The sequence below is a fragment of the Lygodium microphyllum genome, chromosome 15 (genome assembly GCF_053477565.2).
Source record: "Lygodium microphyllum isolate KBCC chromosome 15, Lygodium_microphyllum_v1.1.10, whole genome shotgun sequence".
NCBI lineage: Eukaryota > Viridiplantae > Streptophyta > Polypodiopsida > Schizaeales > Lygodiaceae > Lygodium > Lygodium microphyllum.
Window position 1 is genome coordinate 25,667,303 of NC_141149.1, and position 25,461 is coordinate 25,692,763.

At 41.5% G+C, this 25,461-nt stretch overlaps 1 protein-coding gene across 4 annotated transcripts in view; it reads left to right on the forward strand.

Moving 5' to 3' along the window:
• LOC148024362 (importin subunit alpha-9) overlaps positions 1-25,461 on the forward strand; it is a 132,743-nt gene that overhangs the window by 42,462 nt on the left and 64,820 nt on the right. For 2 of the 4 annotated variants that reach the window (XM_087693981.1, XM_087693979.1), the window contains exons 2-5: positions 10,429-10,651; positions 10,798-10,948; positions 11,108-11,210; positions 22,896-23,080. In XM_087693981.1, the coding sequence (XP_087550107.1) occupies positions 10,429-10,651; positions 10,798-10,948; positions 11,108-11,210; positions 22,896-23,080 (662 nt within the window). The remainder of the gene's footprint in view (positions 1-10,428; positions 10,652-10,797; positions 10,949-11,107; positions 11,211-22,895; positions 23,081-25,461) is intronic. The other 2 variants (XM_087693980.1, XM_087693982.1) reach the window with 2 other exon arrangements.

Sequence of the window (25,461 nt, forward strand, 5' to 3'; positions counted from 1 at the left end):
CGATAGCCATTTTTAGCGTGCGGTATTTAGTAAATTGGATACTAAACTTAGCATGAGTACGGCGGATCATCCGTAAACAGATGGGCAAACTGAAAGGGTTAACCAAATTCTTGAAGATATGCTTAGGGCATATGTAAGCAAAAGGCAAACTAATTGGGAAGAGTATTTACCGATAGCAGAGTTTGCATATAACAGTGCCAAACACTCTTCCACTGGATATAGTCCATTTATGTTGATGTATGGGTTTCAGCCCAGAGCTCCTTTTGCAGTAGGACTGCATAAGGAAAAGGTTCAGGCAGCTAAAGACTTTTTGGAGGATATGAATAGTATGTTAAAATTTGCTCAAGAAAATATTAAAAAAGCTCAAAGTCGAGCTAGAGCATATGCAGATCCTCACCAAAGAGACATCTCCTTTGAAGAAGGAGAATTGGTCTATCTTAAGGTGCCTGAACAAACTAAAACTATGAAAAAGGGACATTGTCCAAAGCTTTCACCAAGGTATTGTGGTCCTTTCATAATACTTAAAAGGGTGGGAGAATTGGCTTACAAGCTCCAACTACCTGCTGGTAGTAAAATACATCCAGTTTTTCATGTAAGCAAATTAAGGAAGAAGCTGGGTGATTTGGATAATCTAATCTTAAATGATGATATTGAGGAGTTATTCTATGACCAATCTAATCCACATGAACCAGAAAAAATATTAAATGTTCGTAATAGACGAACGAGGAATACTATTTATCAAGAATGTTTGGTTAAGTGGAAAGATTGTTCAGAAGAAAGCTCAACATGGGAGCGAGTAAGTATTTTAAAGAAAAGGTTTCCCGGTTTACAGTTAGACCTTCCAAGTATCGTTTTCGAGGACGAAACCGATTCTTAAGGGGAAGGAAATGTGACATTAATGTGACATTAAAAGTGATATTTAATGTCACATTAAGGTCATAAGTGTGGAATGTGACATTAAAAGGAATATTTAATGTTACATTAAGGTAAATTTAGGGGAACATGCACGAGAAAGACCGTCCGGGCTCTTGGGGCGCCCGAACGGGGTTAAGGGGAGCCTAGAGGTTAAGGGAGTCCAGAAATAGTAGGACTCCAGCAAGTTGACGCCTGGCAAAGAGATAAGCTTGAGGGCCAGCACTTATCTAGGCGTGGCTGGGAGGTGAAGAACACTCGTGCTTCCATCAGTCTCAAGAAATCTGTTCCCGTAATCTAACAAGTGAGGACACCCGAAATGTTGCTATGATCACTGTGACCTTGCTGAGCCATTGCTGCAATAAAGTGCACAAACTATAACCAAACACTTCTGAGCTAAAGTGCAAAACGTGCTCACATGAAATCCCAACACGGGATAGATTATGCAATCATAAAACTGTCCAAAACTGTCTCAAAGCAAAATCTGCCTTCAATCTCAACAATCTAATGTTGTAAATCCTTAAAATTTCACCAATTTCCATGCCAAATGCATATCAAACAGCAATTGATGCTGTATCTGCACCTGTTTGCTGCATTGGGATGCGTGAAACACAAAATCTCCAAATTTCCTTGAAGAAAATGTGAGAAATTGAATAGATTTAATACTTATAGACTTAGGGTTTGATGAAATCTCGCTTCAGGATGTGTGATGAAATCTCGCTTCAGGATGTGTGATGACAGCAACCAGAAATTGCATTGCTTCTTGGGATGTGTGTAAAACCCAAAATTGCAAAAGCCTTGAATTTCTTGTGGAAATGTTAGAGAAATGGCTAAATGTTGGGTATTTTGGTGGATATGTGTGCACGAGGCTTCAAATTTGGCAAATGCCCCAAATTTGCAAGTTCTCAGGATGCTTGCACAGATGCCAAATGTGTTGGAGATGTGTTGGGCAGATTGTAGGCGGCACTGCAGAAAGTTGGTTGAGAAGTGGGGCACCACGAGAGTGCTTGGGAGGTGGACTGTGGTGGTGGGTAGGCTCAAGGCAGGCAAAGGAGTAGCGGCACTGTTGTTGGCATCAGGCCTGGGTGATGTTGCAAAACAACACTGTTTGCAGTAGCTCCAAGTAGAAGAGTAGGAGGATTGGGTGGTGGCACTGTAGGCAGATGCAACACAGGCGGTTGCACTGTGTTGGGTGGTGCTATGTGGAGGCTAGGGCAGCATGCGTAAGAATAGGTTGGGGTGGCATTGCAATAGCAGCGCTGGCAGCAGTAGTTGGCTGATCATTGGACGGTAGCATTGTAACAGTAGTGGACTGGGGTTGAGGTGGTGGTTGGAGCTTGAGCAGTTGACATGGCAGTGAGGTGGTGTTGAAAGATCTCCTCCTCCTCTGATAGCTTCAATGGCAGCTTCGAGCTGGTTGAGTTCCAGCAGCTCCTTCCTTTTGGTGGAGCTGGTGGTGGCAAGGTGGCTGGAGGCCAATATGGGATCTTGCATGGCTTGGATACCAAATGTGATGTTCAGCTGGCTATGGAGGAGAGAGAAATGAGAGACAATGAACAATAGATAGTATGAGCTCAAGGGAGCGTATTAGCTCAAGATTGCATGATAGAGTGAGAGTACAAAGTACTACTAAGATCTAAGGTTGACCTAACTAAACTCCCACACCCTAACTAGAGTTGGATTAACTTAACTCTAGAGCCTAGTGTCAATACATTTAAAGTCCTAGATACACCACACTTTGACACTTTAATAAGTGTCCACGCCACACAAATTACATTGGGCACTACCTAGAATTGGCAAATACTAATAGGGCAAAGAAGGTAGAATGGGCACTTGCATTGATGGTGTCATCATTGGCATCCTAGGGCTAGAAGAATGGGCCTTGTGAGAGACATGAAGAGAGGGGGGAAGGAGCTGGTCCGATCTATGTGACTTGGCAAGAGAGAGTTCTAGTTCAGAATGGGGTTTTGACCTCTGATTTTGGCGATGATCACATCGTCTCTTAGAGAGAGTAGGAATAGACCTTAATGGAGCTTAACTGAGCTGAGAGTGAACGCGACGGATAACACACACAGAGAGTAGAGAGCAGTAGAAAGGAGAGTGAGCACGACACCTTTGATATTCGGTACAAAGACTAGTGTACCTCTTTAGGTTTTAGATAGATATATATGAAAGTACAAATGTGCTAAGGATGTATTCACACCCGTGCACATATAAAATGCACGATGGCCCTTTATTCCCAACAACCTCCCACCTAAAGGCAATGTACCTTAAGAGGAGAAAAGAATTAGTTAAGTCTAGGTATGTACAAAGCTGAAATACATATACCTATCCAACTCCCATCATTTGTCGGCAATGAGCAAACCGCTCTGCTGGAAGACCCTTCGTTAGAAGATCTGCAGGATTATCATCAATATGTACTTTGACTAGCTCAATGCTCTTGCTCTCAAGTACATCTCTAATGAAGTGACACTTCACTTGTATGTGCTTCGTTTTTGCATGAAAGACGAGATTCCATACTAGCATGATAGCACTTTGACTATCACAATGGAGAATAGGTAACTCTGTAATGCTAAGCTCTCCCACCAGACGTGAAAGCCATGAAGCCTCCTTGTATGCCTTAGTGGCAGCCACATACTCTGCCTTTGTAGTAGACAATGCAACACACTTTTGTAGCCTAGAGATCCAAGAGACTGCTCCTCCTGTGAAGGTAAACACATCCAGAAGTGGACTTTTTGCAGTCCGCATGACTAGCATAGTCTGCATCTGTAAAGCCAACGACAGATGCCTTCTGCTTTCCAAAGCAAATGCACAACTCCTTTGTGCCTTCGAGGTATCTCATAATACCTTTCACTGCTTTCCAATGCTTTTTACCAGGGTTTGCCATGTATCTGCTAACCATTCCCACAGCAAAGGCAATGTTAGGACATGTAGCAACCATAGCATACATCAAACTGCCAATAGCTGAAGCATATGGTATCTTGGCCGTTTCCGCCTTCTCATCATTAGATGTAGGGCTGTCCTTTGCACCGAGTTTCACATATGGAGGCAATGGAACCCCAATTGTTTTCCCCTTCTCTATATCGAAACGTCGCAAAACCTTGGAGATATACTCCTGTTGAGATGGATAGAGTAATCCATTTGACCTATCTCTGAGTATTCGCATGCCAAGAATGTGATTTGCATTACCAAGATCCTTTATGTCAAAGCTGCCATGAAGACTTTGCTTCAGGGAGTCCAAGGCATGAGTATCCCTGCCAGTAATCAGCATGTCATCAACATACAAAACCAAGATAATCAGGTTGCCATCTACTGCCTTCTTGGTGTACAAGCACTAATCCACTTGACTTCTATGAAAACCTTGAGACTGCATAAATGTATCAAACTTATGATACCATTCTCTTGATGCTTGTTTCAGCCCATACAAACTCCTTTTGAGTTTACATACCATCTTCTCTTTCCCTTTTGCCACAAACCCTTCAGGCTGCTGCATATATATGTCTTTATGCAGATCACCATGTAAGAATGTAGTCTTTATATCCATCTGTATGAGCTCCATATCTTTAGCTACAACTAAGCCGAAAATGGTTCTCAATGTAGTCATCTTGACTACAGGAGAGAATATCTCATCAAAGTCAACTCCATATTCCTGCTTGTACCCCTTCGCAACCAATCTTGCTTTGTACTTTGGCGAGGAACCAGAAGTGATCTTCATCTTGTAAACCCATTTGCATGGAAGGGTTTTCTGCCCTTTAGGCAACTGCACTGAGTCCCAAGTGCCATTTTTCTCAAGAGATTCCATCTCTGACAATATGGCTTTATACCATTTTTGCTGTATTGTTTGTCAATTGCTTCCTTGAAGCAAGACGGTTCACCACAGTCTGTCAACATGACATAATCAGCCACATTGTTTGCACCAAGAATAAATCTATCAGGTTGTCTAGTAGCCCTAGACGATCTCCTAACCCAATGATCATTGTTTGCTGGCTATTGAGCTTGCAAATTTTCATTTTTAGCTTGCTGTCCTGGCATTTCAGCCTACAAATCAGCATTAACAGCTTGCGGTACTGGCTGTTCCTACACATCTAGTGGCTCATCATTGTGGGCAATGGTTGGCTGATCATTTCCAGCATTATTTTTTGCATTTGTAGGTTCATTTACGGTAGGTAATTGTTGCTGTACAACGGGCACATTTTGCTGTCCAAAAGGTATTTCTTCCCGGAATACAACTCTATGGACCTCCTCAGTCTTTTCTGGCTGTTTATGCATCCGATCTTTCTAGAAGATAACATCATTGTTGTGTACTATTTTCCTTTTCTCGGGATCCCATAATCTATACCCCATTTCATCCTCGTCACCACATCCTAGGAAAATGCATTTACAGGACTTTGGCTCAAGTTTGCTGTGTTTTTTTTTACGAATGTGCACAAAAGCCTCGCAACCAAACATTTTTAGGTGAGCATAGGGAGGTGGCTTGCCCGACCACTCTTCTTGAGGGATCCCTCCCCTCCCCCAAAGGCCTGTTCGATGACCGATTAATCAAGCGAACAACTATCATAACAACCTCTGCCCAAAAGCCATGGGGGAATGCAGCATGAGATAGCATCGTATGGACCTTATCCTGTATGGTTCGATTCATACACTCTGCAACTCCATTTTGGGGTGGATTATGAGGGGCAGTGAGCTCTCTCTTTATCCCTTTGCTGTCACAAAATGCCTGAAAGGCCTTTGACACATATTCCCCACCATTGTCAGAGCGAAGACACTTAAGTGTCTTATCAAATTGATTTTCAACCAATGCTAATAATTTTTGTAACTTGTCAAGCACTTTGTCCTTGCTACGAATGAGGTAAACCCATACCTTCCGTGTAGGATCGACAAAGGTGACAAAGTATTTCTTTCCCCCTGAAGATAACCCTAGCATCTGATATATATCGGAATGTACTAACTCTAGAGATCAACGAAAGAGACTTCTTATGAGATGTCTGTGCATGTTTACCATAAACACAATGACCACAATGCTCAAAATCAGCATAATGAAGACAAGACAAGTAACCCAAACGAGAAAGCACTTTCATTCGAGTTTGACTCGTGTTTCAACTGGCCATGCCACAAAGAAACACTTGGTTGCTTGGTCACGGAAACAATATGGTCACGCACACTAGATACATGGAGAGGATACAAGGTTTCACTTTTACAACCTCTGGCAATCACTCTAGATCCCTTACAAATCTTCCATTTCCCATCACCAAAGGTGGCATGAAATCCATTGTCATCTAGCTGCCTTGTGCTAATCAAACTCTTCTTGAGCTGAGGTACATGCCGTACATGCTGAAGTGTGATGAAGACAGAACCATGCTAAAACTGCAACTGCACATTGCCAATACCTGCAATGTCACATGCATAGCTGTCCCCAAGATGGACAACACCATGTCGATTCCTTGTATAGTTAGAAAACCACTCACAATGAGGGGCGACATGAAAGGAAGCACCTGAATCTAGGATCCAAGTGTGCATGCCATCATTCGTATCTGCAAGTAAAGCATGTGTACTAAAGTGTGAAGAGAGAAAGAGTACGCCATTCCCACTATCACTGTCATGAGTGACTACATTCAACTCTTCAATTTTGACATTGCTTTTCTTAGGTTGACTCTCTTTCTTCTCTTCCTTGCTATCATCTGTCTTCTTGCCCTTTCCTTTCTCTTTCTTCCATTTGTAGCAGTCATGTTTAAAGTGACATTTTTTGCCACAATGATGGCATTCAACATCCTTACCATGTGATTTACTGCGTCCCTTGCTATCAGATTTTCCTTTTTGCTGTGATCTGCCCATAGTATGCAAAGCACTGGAAGACTTACTGGATGCGTTGTTCTACCGATTCATTTCTTCCATGAGTAGAGCACTCTCTACATCAGCATACAAAAGCATCGCATTAGAATTGCTCATAGCAGTCCTGAATGTATCCGAACTCTCTGGCAGAGTGCAAAGCAAGAATGTAGCCTTAAATTGTTCATCAATCTTGAACTCCAAAGCAACCAGCTGGCTGAAAATGGTGTTAAACTCACTCAAGCGAGTAGACATTGCTGTACCCTCTTTCATATGTGAATCCATAAGCTTTTTCAGCCAGTAAACTTTGCTTGCGGCACTCTTTTGGGCATACAGTTCTTCCAGTCGAGTCCAAATAACATAGGCTAAATCCAAACCTTCAATGTTAAACAGGAAGGCATCAGAAATCGATAGCTCGATGGTTGAGCGTGCAAGCTCATTTAACTCATCCCAGTCTTCTTGTTCCATATCTACGGGCTTTGCCCCTTGGGTCTTAATCGGCCTTGTCTGCTTCTGCTGCAACAGGATACTATAGCACTGTTTTTACCAAATTGCAAAGTTATGTTCTTCTTCAAGCTTCTTAATGTGTATGAGATGATTGCTGTCATTGGTGCCAACCATGATTTTCAGCCCAAATATGACCAAAAAATTCAGCAAATGCAGGCCCAAAGTGTCACATAAGTGACCAAGGTACAAACAAGTACCAACCAGCAATAAATAACCACGTAAAAGTAGAAATTTCAGATCTGCAAATAAATTTTCAGAAGCACTAAACCTTGTGCTATAGCACTCCACAACTGATTACAGCTGTTCCAAGGACAAATACATCACATTACATGAGAAGTCCCAAATTTTAGCTGCAATTTCTGTTGTACATGCACCCACGTGCACAAAATTTGACACGTACAGTCAAAAGCCCCAAAAATTTTGTGCTCAAATCATCAACCATACATTTGCATTGTCTCTAACATGCATAGAATAGGCCAATTTTGCCAAAATAGAGCAATTTCAGCAAAACCCCCAAAAATTTCCAAGTTCTAGATGTCCAAATTGCATGGAATTAAACCCACATGTACATAAAATGACCAAATGTCGCACAAATTTCGCCCAAATAGCAAATGGCCCAAATTGCATGGGGTCCAATGTGCATCAATGTCGAGAAATTGGGTAAATTTCAGCCCAATTCTTGCATGTACATGAAAAGGCCCAGCCCAAATGTCGGAGGCAAAATGCCACAAATTCCTGCAAATTTTGAGACAAACATACAAATCTGCCCAAAATTCTAAATTGTGCTTACACGCACGAATGCCCGCAAAGGAAAGGGGTAAAAGGGATTTTTAAAAGAAAAAACTGATTTTTGAGAAAAATATAATGGAGAGGGGTGTCTGTTGACCCGCCAACTTGGGTCGCGACCATGCAGCTGGCGGCCGCCACGTGTTGGACCCATCTCCTCGCCATGCACTGGAGCCTCACACGGCGCCTGTCTGTTGTCGATCGTGCAGTAGTGTCATCTGCCTGTCACCTTCTGCAAAACCAGCAGCCGTCACCTTCTGTAGCGCAGTGACGCCAAGACCAGCAATCATCTGAACTGTTCACTTGCAGCTGCCTAGTTGTTGCGTGACCTGCAGACATTCGTGAGCATAATGCCTGGTGCCACACGTTTTGCAACCCGTTGTACCTCCGACTCTACCTACTAAACATCCGACTCTTGCACGACTGCAAGAGCATTCAACACAACCTGTGCTCTGATACCAGTTTGATGGAGCCTGACTGAGCTGAGAGTGAACACGACAGATAACACACAGAGAGTAGAGAGCAATAGAAAGGAGAGTGAGCATGACACCTTTGATATTCGGTTCAAAGACTAGGTTTTAGATAGATATATATGAAAGTACAAATGTGCTAAGGGTGTGTTCACACCCGTGCACATATAAAAGGCATGATGGCCCTTTATTCGCAACAGACCCCTCATTTGAGTCATCAATGCCTACAAACACACTAAGTCTGCTATGTTTGGTTGTAGAAGAGCCTAAACGAAGAGAACAACCGGCTATAAAACACAAAAAAAATTACATTTTCTGCAGCAAAGAAAAGGCTGAAATTTTGTGTTTTAGCAATAGGGTGGTCTTCTTTGAAGGAAACCTCTGTGTTCTCACTTAGGCGATGATACCATGTGAGGTGTGCAATGGAAGAGGAACATGAACACGGAGAGAAAAGGAGAAGAGAGCAGAGAGTAGGAATGAAAGAGAAATCTGCAGTGAATGTGGAAAGAATGCTAAATACAATGATGGAGTTATCAGTCCTTGCATGTAGCCCAAAGCAACCAGATCAGGCTGGAAAATGATGACAACATTGGGGATGGTGACGGTGATAGAGATGGAGTGTACAGCTAGCAGCCCCTCCAAATGATGGAGAAGAATACTGCAATCTGAGTGTGCACTCGCTAAAGACAGAAAGGAATAGTCTGCCTAAAGTTCCCGCCGGCAATAAATAGCTGAAATGCCCCTAAACTGGCCAACCAGCCAGCTGAGCCACTAAATGTGGCAGTTGGCCAGTCAAATTTGGCTGATCAGCACCTATAGAGATCGTAAATGCTGATGTGGCAGGCAATAAATGCCGGCAAGGGCTGGTAGGGCAGATCGTAGCATGGAGGGCACAAGCTGACTGGTACCTGGCAAAGCAAGAAATGCACACCAAACTAATTGAGAAAAGAAATGTTGCTCTGAATAGAGCTGCCTCCTCGGTCAAAGCACATGACAGACATGTCAGAGCTCTTAATGTCCCCATCTGACTCAAACTAAGGCTCACACGCAAGAGATGATAGTGCATGACAAACATTATTGCTAATAGTGAGATTCGGGACTTCATCAGTATCAAACTTGACATGACCTAGACCATGGATCTTGACGGAGGAGTTGTGGGACCTGGGAGACAAAAATGTCCTGAATGGGGGTCATGTGATGGGTGGCTGGACTATCTACGATCCAAACAGGAGATGATGTGCTCAGTTGGGTAGAGTGGGCATGTGCAGTCACCTTATCGGGAGGTAACTTGCGAACATGGACTAAACTCGAAGCCTTTGATCTCTCCATAGAGATGAGATGAGCCTCATGTCCAACATACTAGTCAGATTTTCCCTCTGGAGTTGAGAACAATATTGACTGTGATGGCAGATGGATGGTAGTGAGAGTGTGGCCTCGCCACTTTCCCCGATTTTGGTTGCCACTACCTTGCCTCCCTTGCTAGGAGTTACCTAATTGAGGGGTAGGGGTCTGAGGCTTTTTGGGTTGTGTGCCTCTACCCTATTATCAACACTTGTTGAAAAAATGTCTTGCGTTTTGACAATGTTGGCAATACCAATTTTTCTCTGGTACATTTTTCCACCTAGATTTCAAGGATGACTAGGAGTTTCCTTGGGTCTTACTAGCTTGTTTTTGATTTTGATTTTGCTTGCCTTGTTCTTGTTGCCTCCTTTGAGAGGAAACAACAAGAGCCACCTTTGTGGAGGAAGCACTATGAAACCGATCAAACATGCTGGGTAAGGTTGAATTTTGTGTGAAATTGGTTTTGTGGCTTTGTAAATGCATCTTTTGAAGTAGAGATTTTCAAAATTAGTAAGTCATAAATGTCTCCTTTGTTAAAAAAAACACTAATCAACTTTCAAACATGAATGCATGCTGTTGGCTGCAGTAGGAAATGCTGCTGGGCAACGGCGAAGGCAGCAGGCCCTTACTATTGGTAAGGAGAGAAGAGATGCTGTTGTTCGTGCAAAGCGGATGCGGAGGGCTGATGATACCAATGAAAGTATTATGGAATACGAAGATGTTTCCATGCAAATGGAGGGCTCAAATAAAGTTTTGGAAGAAGATACCATTCGTACAGTTGAAGACCTCAAAGCGACACTTTTAATCATGTAATCTAAAATCTCTAATGGTGGAAGTGGCCACCATGCTGTATACCTCTTGCCTAAATTCTGTAACTGCATTTCATATTGCTAAAAATATGTACTCTTTTTTTGAAAGTATGTATAATCATAGTGAGTATTGACTGTGTGCGCAGTGGTAAAGGTCCACAAAGAAAAATGGAATTGTTAAGGAAACTTAGGCGGCTTCTCTCTTGCAACGCAACCCCACCAGTGAATGCAGCAATACAAGCAGGAGCGGTTCCTGTGTTGGTCAGATGTCTTTCGTTTGGTTCCAGTGATGAACAAGTAAGCTTGTGATATTTTTAAGAGTTACTCATGTCTGATGTCAAGCTTCTGCATGAAGTCTAAACATTGTGGAGCTTCAGATTATGGATATAATGGCGTTTGGTAAAGTATCTTTGAAGTAATTGACCTTGTTTCCTTTTGCTGCTTTGGAATGCACAGTTGTTAGAGGCAGCTTGGTGTTTGACCAATATAGCTTCTGGTGATTCAGACCAAACATCAGCAATCATGCCTGCTCTGCCACTTCTAATTGCTCATCTTGGAGGTAGGTTGCATTACCATTATTGTTTTGAGTGTTTATTGGATCGGCATTTTGCTGAAGTAACACTCCAATTTCTTTTCGGTGAGAGAGTTATCAATGCAAATCTCTCATTTTGGGAAGTCGAAAGATTTACTTCATGTGTTCAAATATCTTTATGCTCTTGGCTCTAATAGGGCTCAAATGGTGGATTGAGGGATTGGGTTTTTGTCTTGATTCCAGTAATTAATGGTTGACAGGTTTCAGTAAGGTCTTGGGTTTTGGTCAAATTTCTTGTATATAGAGAGGCACCATCTTGTAATTCCATGCTATCTTGTGCAATTACCACTGTTGCTCACTTTGGTTCTTATGCTTGTGTACTTGCTTCTCTGTGTGTGTGTGTGTGTGTTCGTTTTGACAGTTCTCAGCTTCTCTCACACCCAATTGGATGGTCTGTACTGAAGACAGAAGAGGTGAACAAGAATGCTTATAGTCATGTATAATGTTTGACAGTTAGTTTGGTTGTGGCACCTTTCATCTAGTAGTAATTTCTTTGCACTGAGCCACTTATGGCAAGCCTGGCAGTTAGAAGCAGGCCCCAAGCCCTGGTTGCTAGATTTTGGTGGTTCTGTGATGAGCATGGGTAGGCAAGCATGGCCTAGCAAACAGGTGGGCAACAATTGCTGTTTTTGGGCAGTGTGGTGAGTCAAATGCCAGGCACTCTGGAACTCTTGATTGGTGGTGGGTGACCTGATAGGTAGGAGGCACTTAAAGTTTTTAAGCCTCTTCCACATAGCCCATATCTCCAATGGGAGGCACCCGACCAAACAGTGGCATGTGCAGGTGATGCTTGACTCCAGGTTCCAGCATGTGGCTATAGTTCTTGCTGTTGGCCTGCCATATTTTTTCACCTAACACATGAGAGGTAACCATGAGTCGAGATGTGGTGCTCCACGAGGATTCTTCTCTATCCTTCTTCTTATGCTTCCAATGGTGCATCTTGTTCAGGAGTTTCTTTCTTCTTCTTCTTTAGATTCCTCTGTTGCACATCTCCCTTCCAAGTTACTTCCCCTTCTCCTTAGTCCATAGGTTCCTTGGGTTGACCTAACCAGCTGTCCACCAATTAACTAGAGTTGGTTAACTTACTCTAGTCCCCAGTGTCACTTCCTATATTTTTTAAGACACTAGGTACACAAACACTACATTGACACTTTAATAAGTGTCACTTCCTATATTTTTTAAGACACTAGGTACACAAACACTACATTGACACTTTAATAAGTGTCCACACCACACAAATTACACGGGCACTGCCCAGAATTGGCAAATTCTAACACCCCCTGCAGTGCAAATGTGATGAAGTACAAGGATCATAGAAATAGGAAATGGCTGAAATGGCCCCTGGCATGCTGAAACGCCTTCCTTGTTGCAAATCCGTCTCAAACTGCGTCCTTGCCTAGTGAAATGTTTCTTGTCCTGTTCTTGATAGGTTGTGTTCCCTGTTAGGAATGGGACAGGGAATGCCATGTGGCAGGCCACTTGAAGTTTGGTCGGCTTCGGCTCCCACCTCCTACTCGTTTAGTGCCTGCTGTCCAGCGCCGTCTGCACCCGCTCTCCCATTCGCAGGTCCCGTCAACTCCCGTCCTGCATGTTCCATCAGCTCCAGCCCCCTGTCCCGTCTGCTCCTGTCTACAGCTCCATCACCTCCTCTTCTCTCTTCCTTCTTCTCCAACTTTCCACTTCCCTCTTTCCTCTTCCTTCTTCCTCCACTTCCCTCTTCTCTCTCTTCTCCATTCTTCTCCTCTTCTCTTCTGCCTTCTTCCTTCTCCCTTCTCTCCTTTTCCCTTCTATCTTCTAAGTTCTCCCTCACTTTTCTCTCTTCTCTTGAGTCTCTTTGTAGCAGCTAGCCCTTTAGGCTTTTCTTCAGTCATTTTTATTTCAGTTTTCAGCCTCAAATGGCTTCATCTTCCCGGTCCGCTTGTCGGGCAGGTGGTTGAGAAAGAAGGTCTGATGATTGGTCATGGTGGGAAGAAGTAAATGTTAATCGCTCATTGAGTGGTGGAGGATCTCTACCATGGGCTTGCAAGCATTGTCCATACAAGCAAACTAGTGGAGCAAATGAGATAATCCGTTGAACCGAGCATTTCTATTTCGAATTTTTATTGATTTTAATTTTTCAAAGTTATTGAAATATTAGAATATAGAATACCAATTGCGGCTTGTTTCATCTTATGCATAATTAGGTCCAAGTTCATCTCCTACATGAGCCAAATTTAGAGGTATAATTTTGTCCTAATGTGACCTTGGAGAAGCAAAGGGAGCTTTGTGACCATATAGCAGGTTAATAAGCTTATCTTGTGTCTAGACGACGATGTGTTGCGATTAACCCTACAACTTTTGTGACACCACCCCCATCAAATGTGTCTAGAACATGATCAATATCAGGAAGTGCTACCTCCACACCTACTGTCATGAGGATATGTATTTTTGAAACCTTACTTAACATGTGGATTAATTTTTAATCACATGGTTAAGTAAATGTTGCACATGTGACATTGGTAATTTACAACATGTGTCGGACATATGGAATGGTTGAGCAACAGTGCACAATGTTGTGTTAACTATGATGCCTTATGGAAATTCCAATCCACTATTTTGCTTTTGATGCATTTGGCAATGCAACTAAGGATGATTGCAAGGATTTTAAGGGGGAGGGTTGTAATGGAGACATGAATTTTTGAAACCTCACTTGACATGTGGATTAATTTTTAATTACATGGTTAAGTAAATGTTGCACATATGAGGGGTTATGCAAGATTGAAAAACGTCTTTAGAGTTGGAAAGAGGCATTTGAGTGGATTTAGCCTGCAAGAGAGAGGGAGGAGATGGTGTTGGTCTGATTTGCAGCCATTGTAGGACCTTTTGAGGCAATCAGGGCAAAAGAAGACTAAACAACAGCAGGTGACAGCATCTACATGTTGTTGAGAGAGGGCAGCAGTAGTAAATGACTGATTTTCTTCAATTCTTTGCATCTACAAGCTATTGAGATAGGACAGTAGCAATGAACGACAGATTTTTTTCAATTCTTCGCGAATAAATCCAAATTCTCTCTCTCCTCAGCATTCTATCACATCTCCCAGCCTTTCTATAGCCTTGCTACGAAGATTACAGCATTGAGATTACTAAACACTGAGAAATTTCAGATTTCTCTGTTGTAAATCCTAATTTGCAATAGAAATTAGGGCACAGTAGCAACCTCGGGAATCGTGCTAAAAATTGGAAGCTCCAAGACTTGGATTCAACAAGGACTGAAGCTGTTCTTAGTCAAATTTAGGTGGAGGGACCGGGAAATCTATTAATTTGGGACATTTTCCATCTCCATCAAAGCGAGTGAAGGCTAATTGACTACCCAAATCAAGGGGCAAACCAGATTGAAGACTTGCTGGTCATTTTGGACAACAAGGGAAGTTGGAATACCGAAAGGGATTGGAAAGATCCCATTTCACATCAAATTTTTCTTCAATTAAGTTAAATAAATGCCGAAAGGGGCACCGGTTTTTGGGCCAACAGGGTGTCCAATGTCCAAGATTATATGGTAAAGTGTGCATTTCAGTTTTGCGAATTTGTTAGTTGCTATAAATAGTGTTTAATCAGGTTATATACCACTATACCCAAGGAGGAAGATTGGTTGCACCTACTATATGTATTGGATTGACCATGGCATTAGTAGCACAACATGTTGCACATATACAGAGCACACTTGATGCTAGTTGGGATTTCAAGAAGAAGGAAGAGTTGGATACATTAGTGACACGTTTTTCCTGTAATGACCACATTCAGTTTCGTGTAGCTAGATCAAAGTATTTTAAATTGATGTGCAAGAAAAATGGTGAGTATGGCCCTTTGTATGTACCTTGATCACATTAGAGACCTTATACATCACTTTGCTTGATAAGAAAAAGTGCCTTGTTGAGGAAGCAAGCAATAGTGACTAGAAAGAGCCTGTGGGCTAAAAATGGAGTTTCATTGATTGCTGATGGTTGGAGTGATACATACAAGCGATCCATTCATGGCATAATTGCTTATTCTTGTGGGGAGATGTATTTCATATCTTTATACGATGCGTTAGAGACAGGAAAGTTGGTTATTGAGCTTATTGGCCCAGAGCATGTTGTGGGATTTGTTGCAGATAGAGAGCTTGCAAACATGGTAGCAAGTGCTATCATTGAGGGATATTATTTGTATATCACAGTTTTATATTGTATGGCTCATTGCTTGAATAACCTACTAAAGGATATTGGTAACTGTCAAAAATAAAAGATATGCTCTAATACCATGTTAAAATAAGCAGTAGTATAAGGAGACAATAGGGTTTGCAGGGTGTAAGAGAGAGTGTATATGGCAAACACTGAGAGAGAAGAGAAACTAGAAACACAAGAAAAACATGGTGATGATGCATTGAATGATTCTATGAGAAGAAAAGCTAATACACTGGAGTTGAAGCTTAGAAGATAATTGCAATGTCTTGTGTGAATTAGGTGGCAACACTTGTGGAAAATTTGCACAATGAAGGGAGTGAAACGTAGTCCTTTGGGTAGTGGGCTATCGAAGTAATCACTGGAAGGTGAAGGACAACTGTCGAGGGAGTGAACTGCAGTCCTTTGATGGTATCAGCAATGTGGAAGATGATCACGAGATGCTGAGGGAGCAAACCGCAATCCTTTGATGCCAAGGAGTGACATGGGTAGCAAAACGCAAATCCCAAAGTGTCGGAGCTGTTAAACATAAGGAGAGTAGGCCAGATTCTGAGGCCAAGTGGATAATGATGACACCGGATTATGGAAGATGAGTTGTGCTACAAAAACGTAGGTCCTCTTGAAGGGGCATGAGGGCAGTGGAAGGGGTTGGTGAGAGAAGAGAAGTGGTGGTAACTAAAGAAGGTGGTGAAGAATGATTGAAGAGAGAGTGGTGGAATGTATGAAGTGATTTCCTATTTATAGGCATAAGCTGTCTAGGGTGGTGCACCACTATGTGGATGCCCACTGAAAAAGTGGCCAAAATGTGAACATGAGTCCTTTTTAGGACTGTTAGTGTGAAATCCTAAATGAAGTGGCCAAAATGTAAACACCGGTCCTTTTCGGTGCTGTTAGTGCAAAACCCTAAATGAAGTGTGTGAACTAAAGAAGTGATTTTTCAACGGTAACTTGTCATGGATTGCACTTGCCATAGAGCAAGGAGCTCAAATGGTTAGCTTTGTTTTGAATCACTAGTTTCTTCGCTATCAATTTTCTTTGCAGTTGAATAGACCAACTTTCACGTTATAGGATCGTTGCAAGATTGGGGCAGCTTTGTGGTGGGATGATTATGGTTCCAATTGTCCTGAGTTGCAACAACTAGCCATCCGTATTTTGAGTTAGTTAGCTACCTTCTCTTGTTTGGAGCAATTGTGTAGTACATATGCTCACATTGCTTTAAAGAAGAGGAACTGTCTTGGTGTGGAGAGAGCAACAATTTGGTATTTGTTAGTGCTAATTTGATGTAATAGTATGACAACAAAGCCCGATCCATTCACAAAGTGGGAGATGCAGTAAGAAGAGGAGACACATGCTGGTGTTGAGGGAGATGGAGCAATTTATGGTACACATGATGATGAAGCTAGTGATTTAGGAGCAGCTAGAGCAGCCTTAAATCTTGATGATGATCTTTGATTTAGTTTGCTTATCACGAGTCTCATGATACATGTATATGATCATTGATGACTTGCGACACTTGAATCGTTGTGCTATCTTGACATTATATTTGTATTTAGAGATTAGACTTCATATTTATAGTCTTTTTTCGCAATGGGCATACTCTCTTAGCTTAGACCTTAAAGTTTAGTTTATTGTTCATTGTTTTATGGCACATATATTGTGTATTTTATAATTGACTAGCTTGACTCTTGAGCCTTGTAAGTTGTAATTCAATTTATAATGACTAGTTTTAGAATGATGCACGATATCTTTAAAGTTAAAACTTAAAATGATTTGTCATTGTGGATTATATACCTTGGTTTTAATGCTCCACATGAATTGAGTCAAATATTAATTTTTTAAATATTGTTTCCATTCCCTAGGTTTAGCGTCCTTGTCACCGTCCCCATTCCCATTTCTCATTCCTATTTCCCGTGTTGGAAATAAAGGGCCATAGTGCCTTTTATATGTGCTCGGGTGTGAACACACCCTTAGCACTTATACTTTATATATAACTATCATAAAAACCTAAAAGAGGTATAACTCATTGTATCCACATATCATGCATCTCACTTACTTTCACTCTCTATTGTTACACACACACACACTCTCTCTCTCTCTCTCTCTCTCTCTCCACCATTACCATTGCTACACATTGCATCTCCACTACGTACCCGTCACTACACCCCGTTTCATGTTTCTATGACACGGATAATCAATCACCAAAGAGTAATAAGTTCAAGGACTTTCAAAAAGCCTCAAACTTATTGCGTGGTAATGCTTTGGCGATAATGGTTGAAATATTTTCATGTGTGGGTACATAGATCAAGCTGATCTCTTGTGCATAGCATCTCTCTTTGACATAATGGTAATGCACCTCAATGTGTTTCATACGAGCATAAAACATATGATTTTGAGAACACATGATTTCGAGCTATTGTAATAGCGCTCTGATTGTCAGAAAGAATGGGTGTAGGACCCTTCAATTGTATGTGCAGATCAGACAACAATTTGTGCAGCATACACATTCCACTGCTGTCGTGAAGGTTGCCATGTACTTAGCGTCACAAGATGAGGTAGCCATTGTAGACTGACAATGCATGAGCGGTCTAGAAAGAAACAATATCCACTAGTAGACTGCCTAGTGTTTGCATCACTAGCCCAATCTAAATCACTGTAAGCCTATAGATACAAGTCCCCCTCGGGAAATAATAATGCATGTGACTGAGTACCTTGCAAATATTCGAAGATCCACTTAATAACTTGCCAATGTTTGGTCCATGGGCTGTGCATATATGTGCTCACCTGAGATATTGCATATTGAATGTCAATGCATAGTGCCAATATGAATAAGAGAGCCAATAGCCTATTTGTAAATTGCAACATTAGATATCTCTTCATCATTATGCGCATACAGCTTTAAGTGTGGCTCCATGGGAGTGCATATAGGTTTGCAATCTTGCATATTAAATCTATGTAAAAGCTTGTCCACATACTTTGACTGTGACATGGTGATGCCATGTTGATTTTGGGTGAAGTGAATCCCCAAATAGGAGTTTAGGAAATCCATATCTGACATAGCAAATGCATGTTTCAATTCACCCTTGAAATTTGCAAGTTTATCCTCTTTAGGTCCAATGAGCAACATGCCATCCACATAAAGAATGATAATTAGCAAGTCCCCCCCTTCATTCTTAATGTATGGAGTGGGAGCAGTTGGGCTATTTTTGAATCCTTTGCTAGCCAAATGAGCATAAATTTTAGAGTAGCATGCAGAAGGAGCGTGTTTGAAATCATAAAGTGCCTTATGCAACTTGCAAACCATGTGCTCTTTTCACTTAACCACAAACCTTGGAGGTTGTGATACATGAACATCCTCATATAGATCCCCATTCAAAAATGTTGTCTTAATGTCCAACTAATGTACTTTCTAGCCATAATTGCAGCCATGGCAATCACATATGTGCTTTGTATATATCAATAGGGCCATTAGCTTTGTATTTGAGTTTAAAAACCCATTTTGTGCCAATAGCCTTCTTACTAGGTGGTAAGTCCACAAGATCCCATGTAGAGTTGGGGGCAATTGAGTCTAACTCTTCTTGCATGGCTTGCATCCAATGTACATCTTGTTGGGCTTTGTCCAAGGAAGTAAGCTCATCATCATGTTGCAGTGGGCTCATGAACACATGCTCATCACAATCATCCACTTCCATAAAATCGGCCAAATGGGCCCCCCTTGTATCATGTGCTGTATGCCTAGCAGCCCTTCTAGTGCTTTGTGGTAAGGGAGCATCTATCCTACTCTCTTGGAGAGTGCATAACAGCTATCTAGGGATTGCTTTAGCTGCATTTACAACAGCCCTCTCATGTTGTACTGCATCTTCCATTGCACGAGGCAAACCATGATCAAGTTCTTGCTGTTTAAGAGCATGTGTTGCAGCAACAGCTTGCTGTAATATGCCTGTTAGGCCATTTACAGCAGGTGCGGACTCCAAAGAAAGTGGCAAAAGACCCTCAAAGGTATCACCAATGTCATGGGTGGTTGACATCTCAAATTGATCGCGTGAAAATGCAACATTCTTAGCAAATATAACATCCCGATTGACAAAAACTTTCTTCATGCGTGGATCTTACAAGCAATAGCCCTTGCTCTTTGAACTGTAGCTAATAAATATACATTTTACAGCCTTGTCATTGAGCTTGCCATGAAGCTCTTTCGGAACATGTGCATACGCTATGGATCCAAACACATGAAAGTAATCAACTTTAGGTTTCTTGCCATGCCAAGCTTCAAGCGGTGTGATCGTCTTCAGTGCTTGTGTGGGTGCATGATTTAATACATGATTTGCACACTGAAGACCTTCTGGCCAAAACATATATAGCAGCCCCTTGCTTTTTAACCTACAAGGAGCCATTTCCATAACCATAGTTGTTTTCAGACGCGTTTGAAATGAATTTCAAACGTCTGTAAACGTCTGAAAAACAGACGTCTGAAAACCCCATATCAGACTTGACGTTTTTTTAAAATTAAAAAATGTTGACGACTTTACACAAAAGCATACAGAATGTGGTCGCCTTTATCTACCGACTCTTTCCCTGGATCTAGGCAGTCTGAAACACACACTCCTGAGGAATCGTGACTGAAAACAACTGAACTCAGCCTGAGGAACTCCACAAACTGTGGGAAACACAGCTCTCTACTTGGAAATACTGCTGCCTGACGTACTTAGTTGATGAGTAAATTTAATGAATGATGAAGATGATGAGTAGATTAGTTGATGACATATGAATCATGAATCATGATATATGATGTGACTCTATTATGCGGTTTTCAGTTTTGCTTTTGGTTGTGTATTTTTCTCATATTTTGTTAAGAATATGTTAAAAAATTAGGGTCACATATGATTCAGGTCTAGGGTTTGAATCATACTCGTTTCATACTTTCATACGTGTTTGCGTTTGACGTTTGATTCACGTATGGAAAAACTATGTCCATAACTATTCGATTTTTCCTTTTAGCATCATCATTTTGTTGAGGTGTCATTCTTACAGTGGCTTGATGCATAATGCCTTCTAGCGAAAACATATATGGCAGCCCATTGCTTTTCAGTATACAACAAGCCATTTCGATAACTATCCGATTTTTGCTTTTAGCAACACCATTTTGTTGAGGTGTCAATCTTACAGTGGCTTGATGTGTAATGCCATTTTCATGCAAATATGTGAAAATGCAACATTCTTAGCAAATATAACATCCTGATTGACAATAACTTTCTTTGTGTGTGGATTATACAAGTGATAGCCCTTGCTTTTTCAAACTAATCATGTGAAAATGCAACAATGTCACCAAATATAACATCTTGACTAACAAAAACTTTCTTCTTGCGCGGATCATACAAGTGATAGCCCTTGCTCTCCAAATTGTAGCTAATAAATATGCATTTTACAATCTTGTGATTGGGCTTCCCACGAAATGCTTTTGAAACATGTGCTTAGGCTATGCATCCAAACACATGAAAGTAATCAACATTGGGTTTCTTGCCATACCAAGCTTCAACCGATGTGATCGTCTTCAGTGCTTTGGTAGGTGCATGATTTAATGCATGATTCGCAAACTGAAGGCCTTCTAGCCAAAATATATATGGCCCCTTGCTTTTTAGCATACAATGAGACATTTCCATAACTGTCAAATTTCTCCTTTCAGCAACACCATTTTGCTGAGGTGTCATTCTTACAATGGCTTGATGCATAATGCCATTATCATGCAAATATGTCTCAAAAGCACGAGATATGTACTCCCCTCCTCTATCCTGTGAAGTGCTTGCACTTTCAAGCTAATTTCAGCCTCAAGCTTTGCAACAAGATATTCAAAATGTAGAAACATGTCAGATTTTACTTTCAGCCCATACACCCATATATACTGAGAGTAGTTATCAATAAAGGTGATAAAATAAAGATGACCCCCAAGTGCATGTGTCCTCATGGGACCACAAACATGTGAGTGTGTTAGTTGCATCTTCTGAAAAGTAGGTATTGCACTATCCTTCTTGAAAGCAAACCTGTGCATTTTGCCCAAAATACATTCCTCACATATGCATGAGAAGGTGGGGTCTCTATTGGAGGTAATGCATCTAGCATCTGACACCATTGAATAGTCATTAGACTATCGGAACACATATGACCATAGATGATAGTGGGCAGGCCATAGTTGCATATTTTGCATTGCAAGCAAAAGAGTGCTAATTGCCAGAGTATCATGAGACCGTCTATCATACGTATCGAACAAAAATAGACCCTTATACAGGGTGCCGGATAGCCTAAGTGCATAATCCATCTCTCTGTCTTTGACAATGCATTTGCCATCTTCAAAGATGGCTTGAAAGTCATGCTTATTAAAAGTAGATATAGACAACAAATTCTTTGTAATGCAAGACACAAACAATGCATCTAGAAGCATGAAATCGGAACCATTTACACTAATAATTAGGATTGAACTAGTGCCATATACATCATAACTGCTGCTGTTCACACATGTAACACACTTCCCAGCAGGGGTTGAATGCAAAGATGTGAAGAGACGCTTCCTAGATGTGATATGCTTGGAAGCCGCATTGTCAAAATACCATGCATGCTGTGTTTCAGCAGCTTTAAATGCTAAATCAGCCATCAACGAATCAAAACTGCATGTAAAAAAGACACAGTCTTCCTCCTCAAAGTTGATTGAAGCATCACCATTAGAAGATTTGCTAGCTGATGTCTCTTCTTCTTCTTCTTCTTCTCTTTGGCCAATTGTGTCCTGCATTCCTCAATATAATGAGTGGGATTTTTGCAATAATGACACTCTCCCTTTATCTTGGACTTTTTTGTGTCTTGGGCAGCCTTATTTGATGGCTGTCCAGCATCAGTTTTTTGCTGATTTTTCACATTTTGCCGTACTTTTCCTTTGCCTTTGTACTTTGAGAGCATAGCCACATCACAAGCCTTCCATTACATTGACTAATGTAATTACACCACATATTGTTTGATTTGAAATATAGATGAGAAATATGGATTGTAGTCCAAAGACTGGTTAGGCCAATGCTGCATTTATATAAAGCTAATGGAGGTAAAAAGGTTTTGCAGTCTTTCATCGAAGTTGACATGTTTCTACATAAGCCTTATCTTACATGAAATCTTCATCAATTTTTCTGGTAGAGGCTATAGAGTCCTGACCCTTGCACTTTTGAACTACATTCATATGTTCTTGCACTTTTGAACTGCATTCAGCCATTCTGTAGAGGATATTCCTCTTCTTGGGATTCAGCAATGGATTTCACCATGCATTGCTTCCTATGTGCTTACTTGCGTTGGGATGAGGCTATTCAAACTCTCTGCCTTGAGAGAGGATTGTTATCTAGTTATAGGGAGAGGTGGAGGGAGGGACTTGGGAGGTTTGTTCATGATCTGCTTTCTTAACACAAAAGTGGCATGCGTTAAACAGAAAGAAGTGCAGTACCTGTGTCAGAACAGTGTGCATGGGCTATTGGCAACTTTGCGGGAGAAGGTGAGAAAGCAAGGGAGATCCTTATTGCTCAAGGTGCTTTGTTTCCCCTGGGGCGTTTGTTTATATCCACCAATTCTGGTGTGGCAAAGACTGCTGCTTGGGCGCTGTCCAATCTGATAAAGGTGATTTCTGCTCACTCTTTGGTTTTTGGCACGATACCCAGAACTTTGATGTTTGTTGTGTTTTTCAATGGGGGTTGTTTTATTGCTGTAAGTATAACAGCTTTGCATGTACCCCTTCCAGAATTCTCATAGATGGAGCAAATATTTTTATCAAGACATAGCAAGCATACCTTGTCTTTATTTATTGCACTAAATGAAAACTCCTATGCGAGATAATGAAAACAGGAAATACATGCATATACTTTGTTTTTGAATAACGATCAGCCAAACAAATGTTTTGCTCTGTTCGTTTCTATTTTTGTAGATGCTGGTATTGAGCAGAGCAACATAATGGCACATAATTCTCATATTGTTGAGCTCAAGCATTTATTATGTTGAAACCTAATCAGAGACATTGGGAAACCGGGCCCTCAAAAATTACTAAAGCATTAGTGGAGATACAGTGTCCACAAAGGAATAATATACTGTGTGGGAACATTGTTCAGCCATGAAAGACTGTCCCTTTGAATGCTAGAAAAGTTGCCACAAGTGCAAGTAGCCATATGAACATGCCAGAAGTTCACTCCTAGCCATATGAATATGCTAGAAGTTCACTCCTACCAAGTCCTTCTCCAGCCAACTGCTATGTGTCGGCCCTGAATATGTTGTGATACATGCAGTACCTAGTAAAGCAGTCTCTTGGATCTAGTGTGCTGCATCGTTACTCATCACACACTTGCCCACTGTTACACCATGGTGATCTGACATTACGCAAACTGTACACTTTTCCCATTAAATTGATATGTCAATTCTAAGCAGAGGTAGATTCCTTGCATGAACTCTTGAAGTATTCTGGCAAAGAAACAGGCATACAGGGCTAATGTTTTTCCATGATTGACACACTAAGAATCTTGGATATCCTGGTTCCCTAGTCTTCTTTGCATAACCTGAATTGGACATGCTTTTGACTAGGCATTGAAATCTGTGCCTAAAAGCTAGTATGGTGGGGTTTCACATATGATATACTGCTCCAACAAATTACTTATGGTGCACGATTCTTAGGAAGATTACCCCAGATTGATATGTTGCAGCTGCAACATTCTTGTTCGTTTCATTTCCTGTGTTGGAACTTGGATCGGACTTTGACATATCTGGCATACTAGAAATGCTTTTATTTTTGACTGTGTCTCTGGCATTCATAGTCATATTGGTTGCTTTAGAGGTTTATCGTTGTGGCAAGTGGTTTCTATGATATCAGGAGGGGTTGTCATCCATGATGTGGCTGCTCCATGGTTAGAGAATATTTGCATTACTTTGATCACTACTCATGTGTGATGGTGCACAATATTGTCACTATTCAACAGCTTCAACAAGTTTTCTCTTTTCTGGTTTCACACTATTGATTGCTTTTTCTTTTCTTGGTGGTGAAATATGGCTTTTGCATGCTGGCCAAAAAGGCCTCGTATACATCTGATTTGGGCTGCCTAGAATGGCCTGCCCCCTTTGCGTCATCATCACCCCCTCCCACCATCGCCAATGGCTGCCTGAACCTTTAACAGCCTGCTCTCTCTCCCTCCCTCTCTCCCTCCCCCCCTCTCTCTCTCTCTCTCTCTCTCTCTCTCTCTCTCTCTCAGCCAGACGTGATGGGGTCCCCCAAAGCAAACAAGGTATCCCCACCATCCGGAAGGTGCACAAGAGGGGGAGAAGACGAGAAATGCTCTATCACTGGAGCAGCATTGACAAGGTGAAAGATTTCCACATGTGGAAGGGCATGGAGGTGCTCCAAGTTGTTTGTAGAATTCAAGACCATGACATGGAGAATGTTAAAGAAATGATGATAGCCATGTGTGACAAAGCTATCCAGCAGATCACAGAGGGGATGCTCACCAAGATGCAAGAATGGAAGAATTGAGATATACGAGGAAATCAAAGCACACTTCACATCTTGGAAAGAGGACATCGAGTCTTTCCTCCAAGAGAGGAACAGGGTGATTGAAGAGCTCAAGCATGAGATCACCAACTACAAGAACCAGCTTGACCTCCTTAAAAAGGAGGAAGGGGAGATCACAGAGACCATCCCCAAAAAGGTACAAACTGAAATAAATGAGCTAAAACCTCGTGTGACAGAGGGGATCAATACATGGGCTGCCATAGCAAAGCAAGGACAAGCCGAGGCAAAGGAGAACTCTAAATGTATTGAAGTGGCAGAGAAGACCCCAACAAAGAAGGAAGAGTTTGTTAGTACATCACGTAAAGAGGAGATGAGAAGGTTAGAGCCCTACATGTTTGGGTGGTCAGATGGAAAGAAGGAGACACATGTAGAAGATGCCAAAAGTCTATGTGAAAACTAGGAGTAGAGGACTCATCCATTGTGGAAAATGCGTGGTGGATAGGTAAGGACC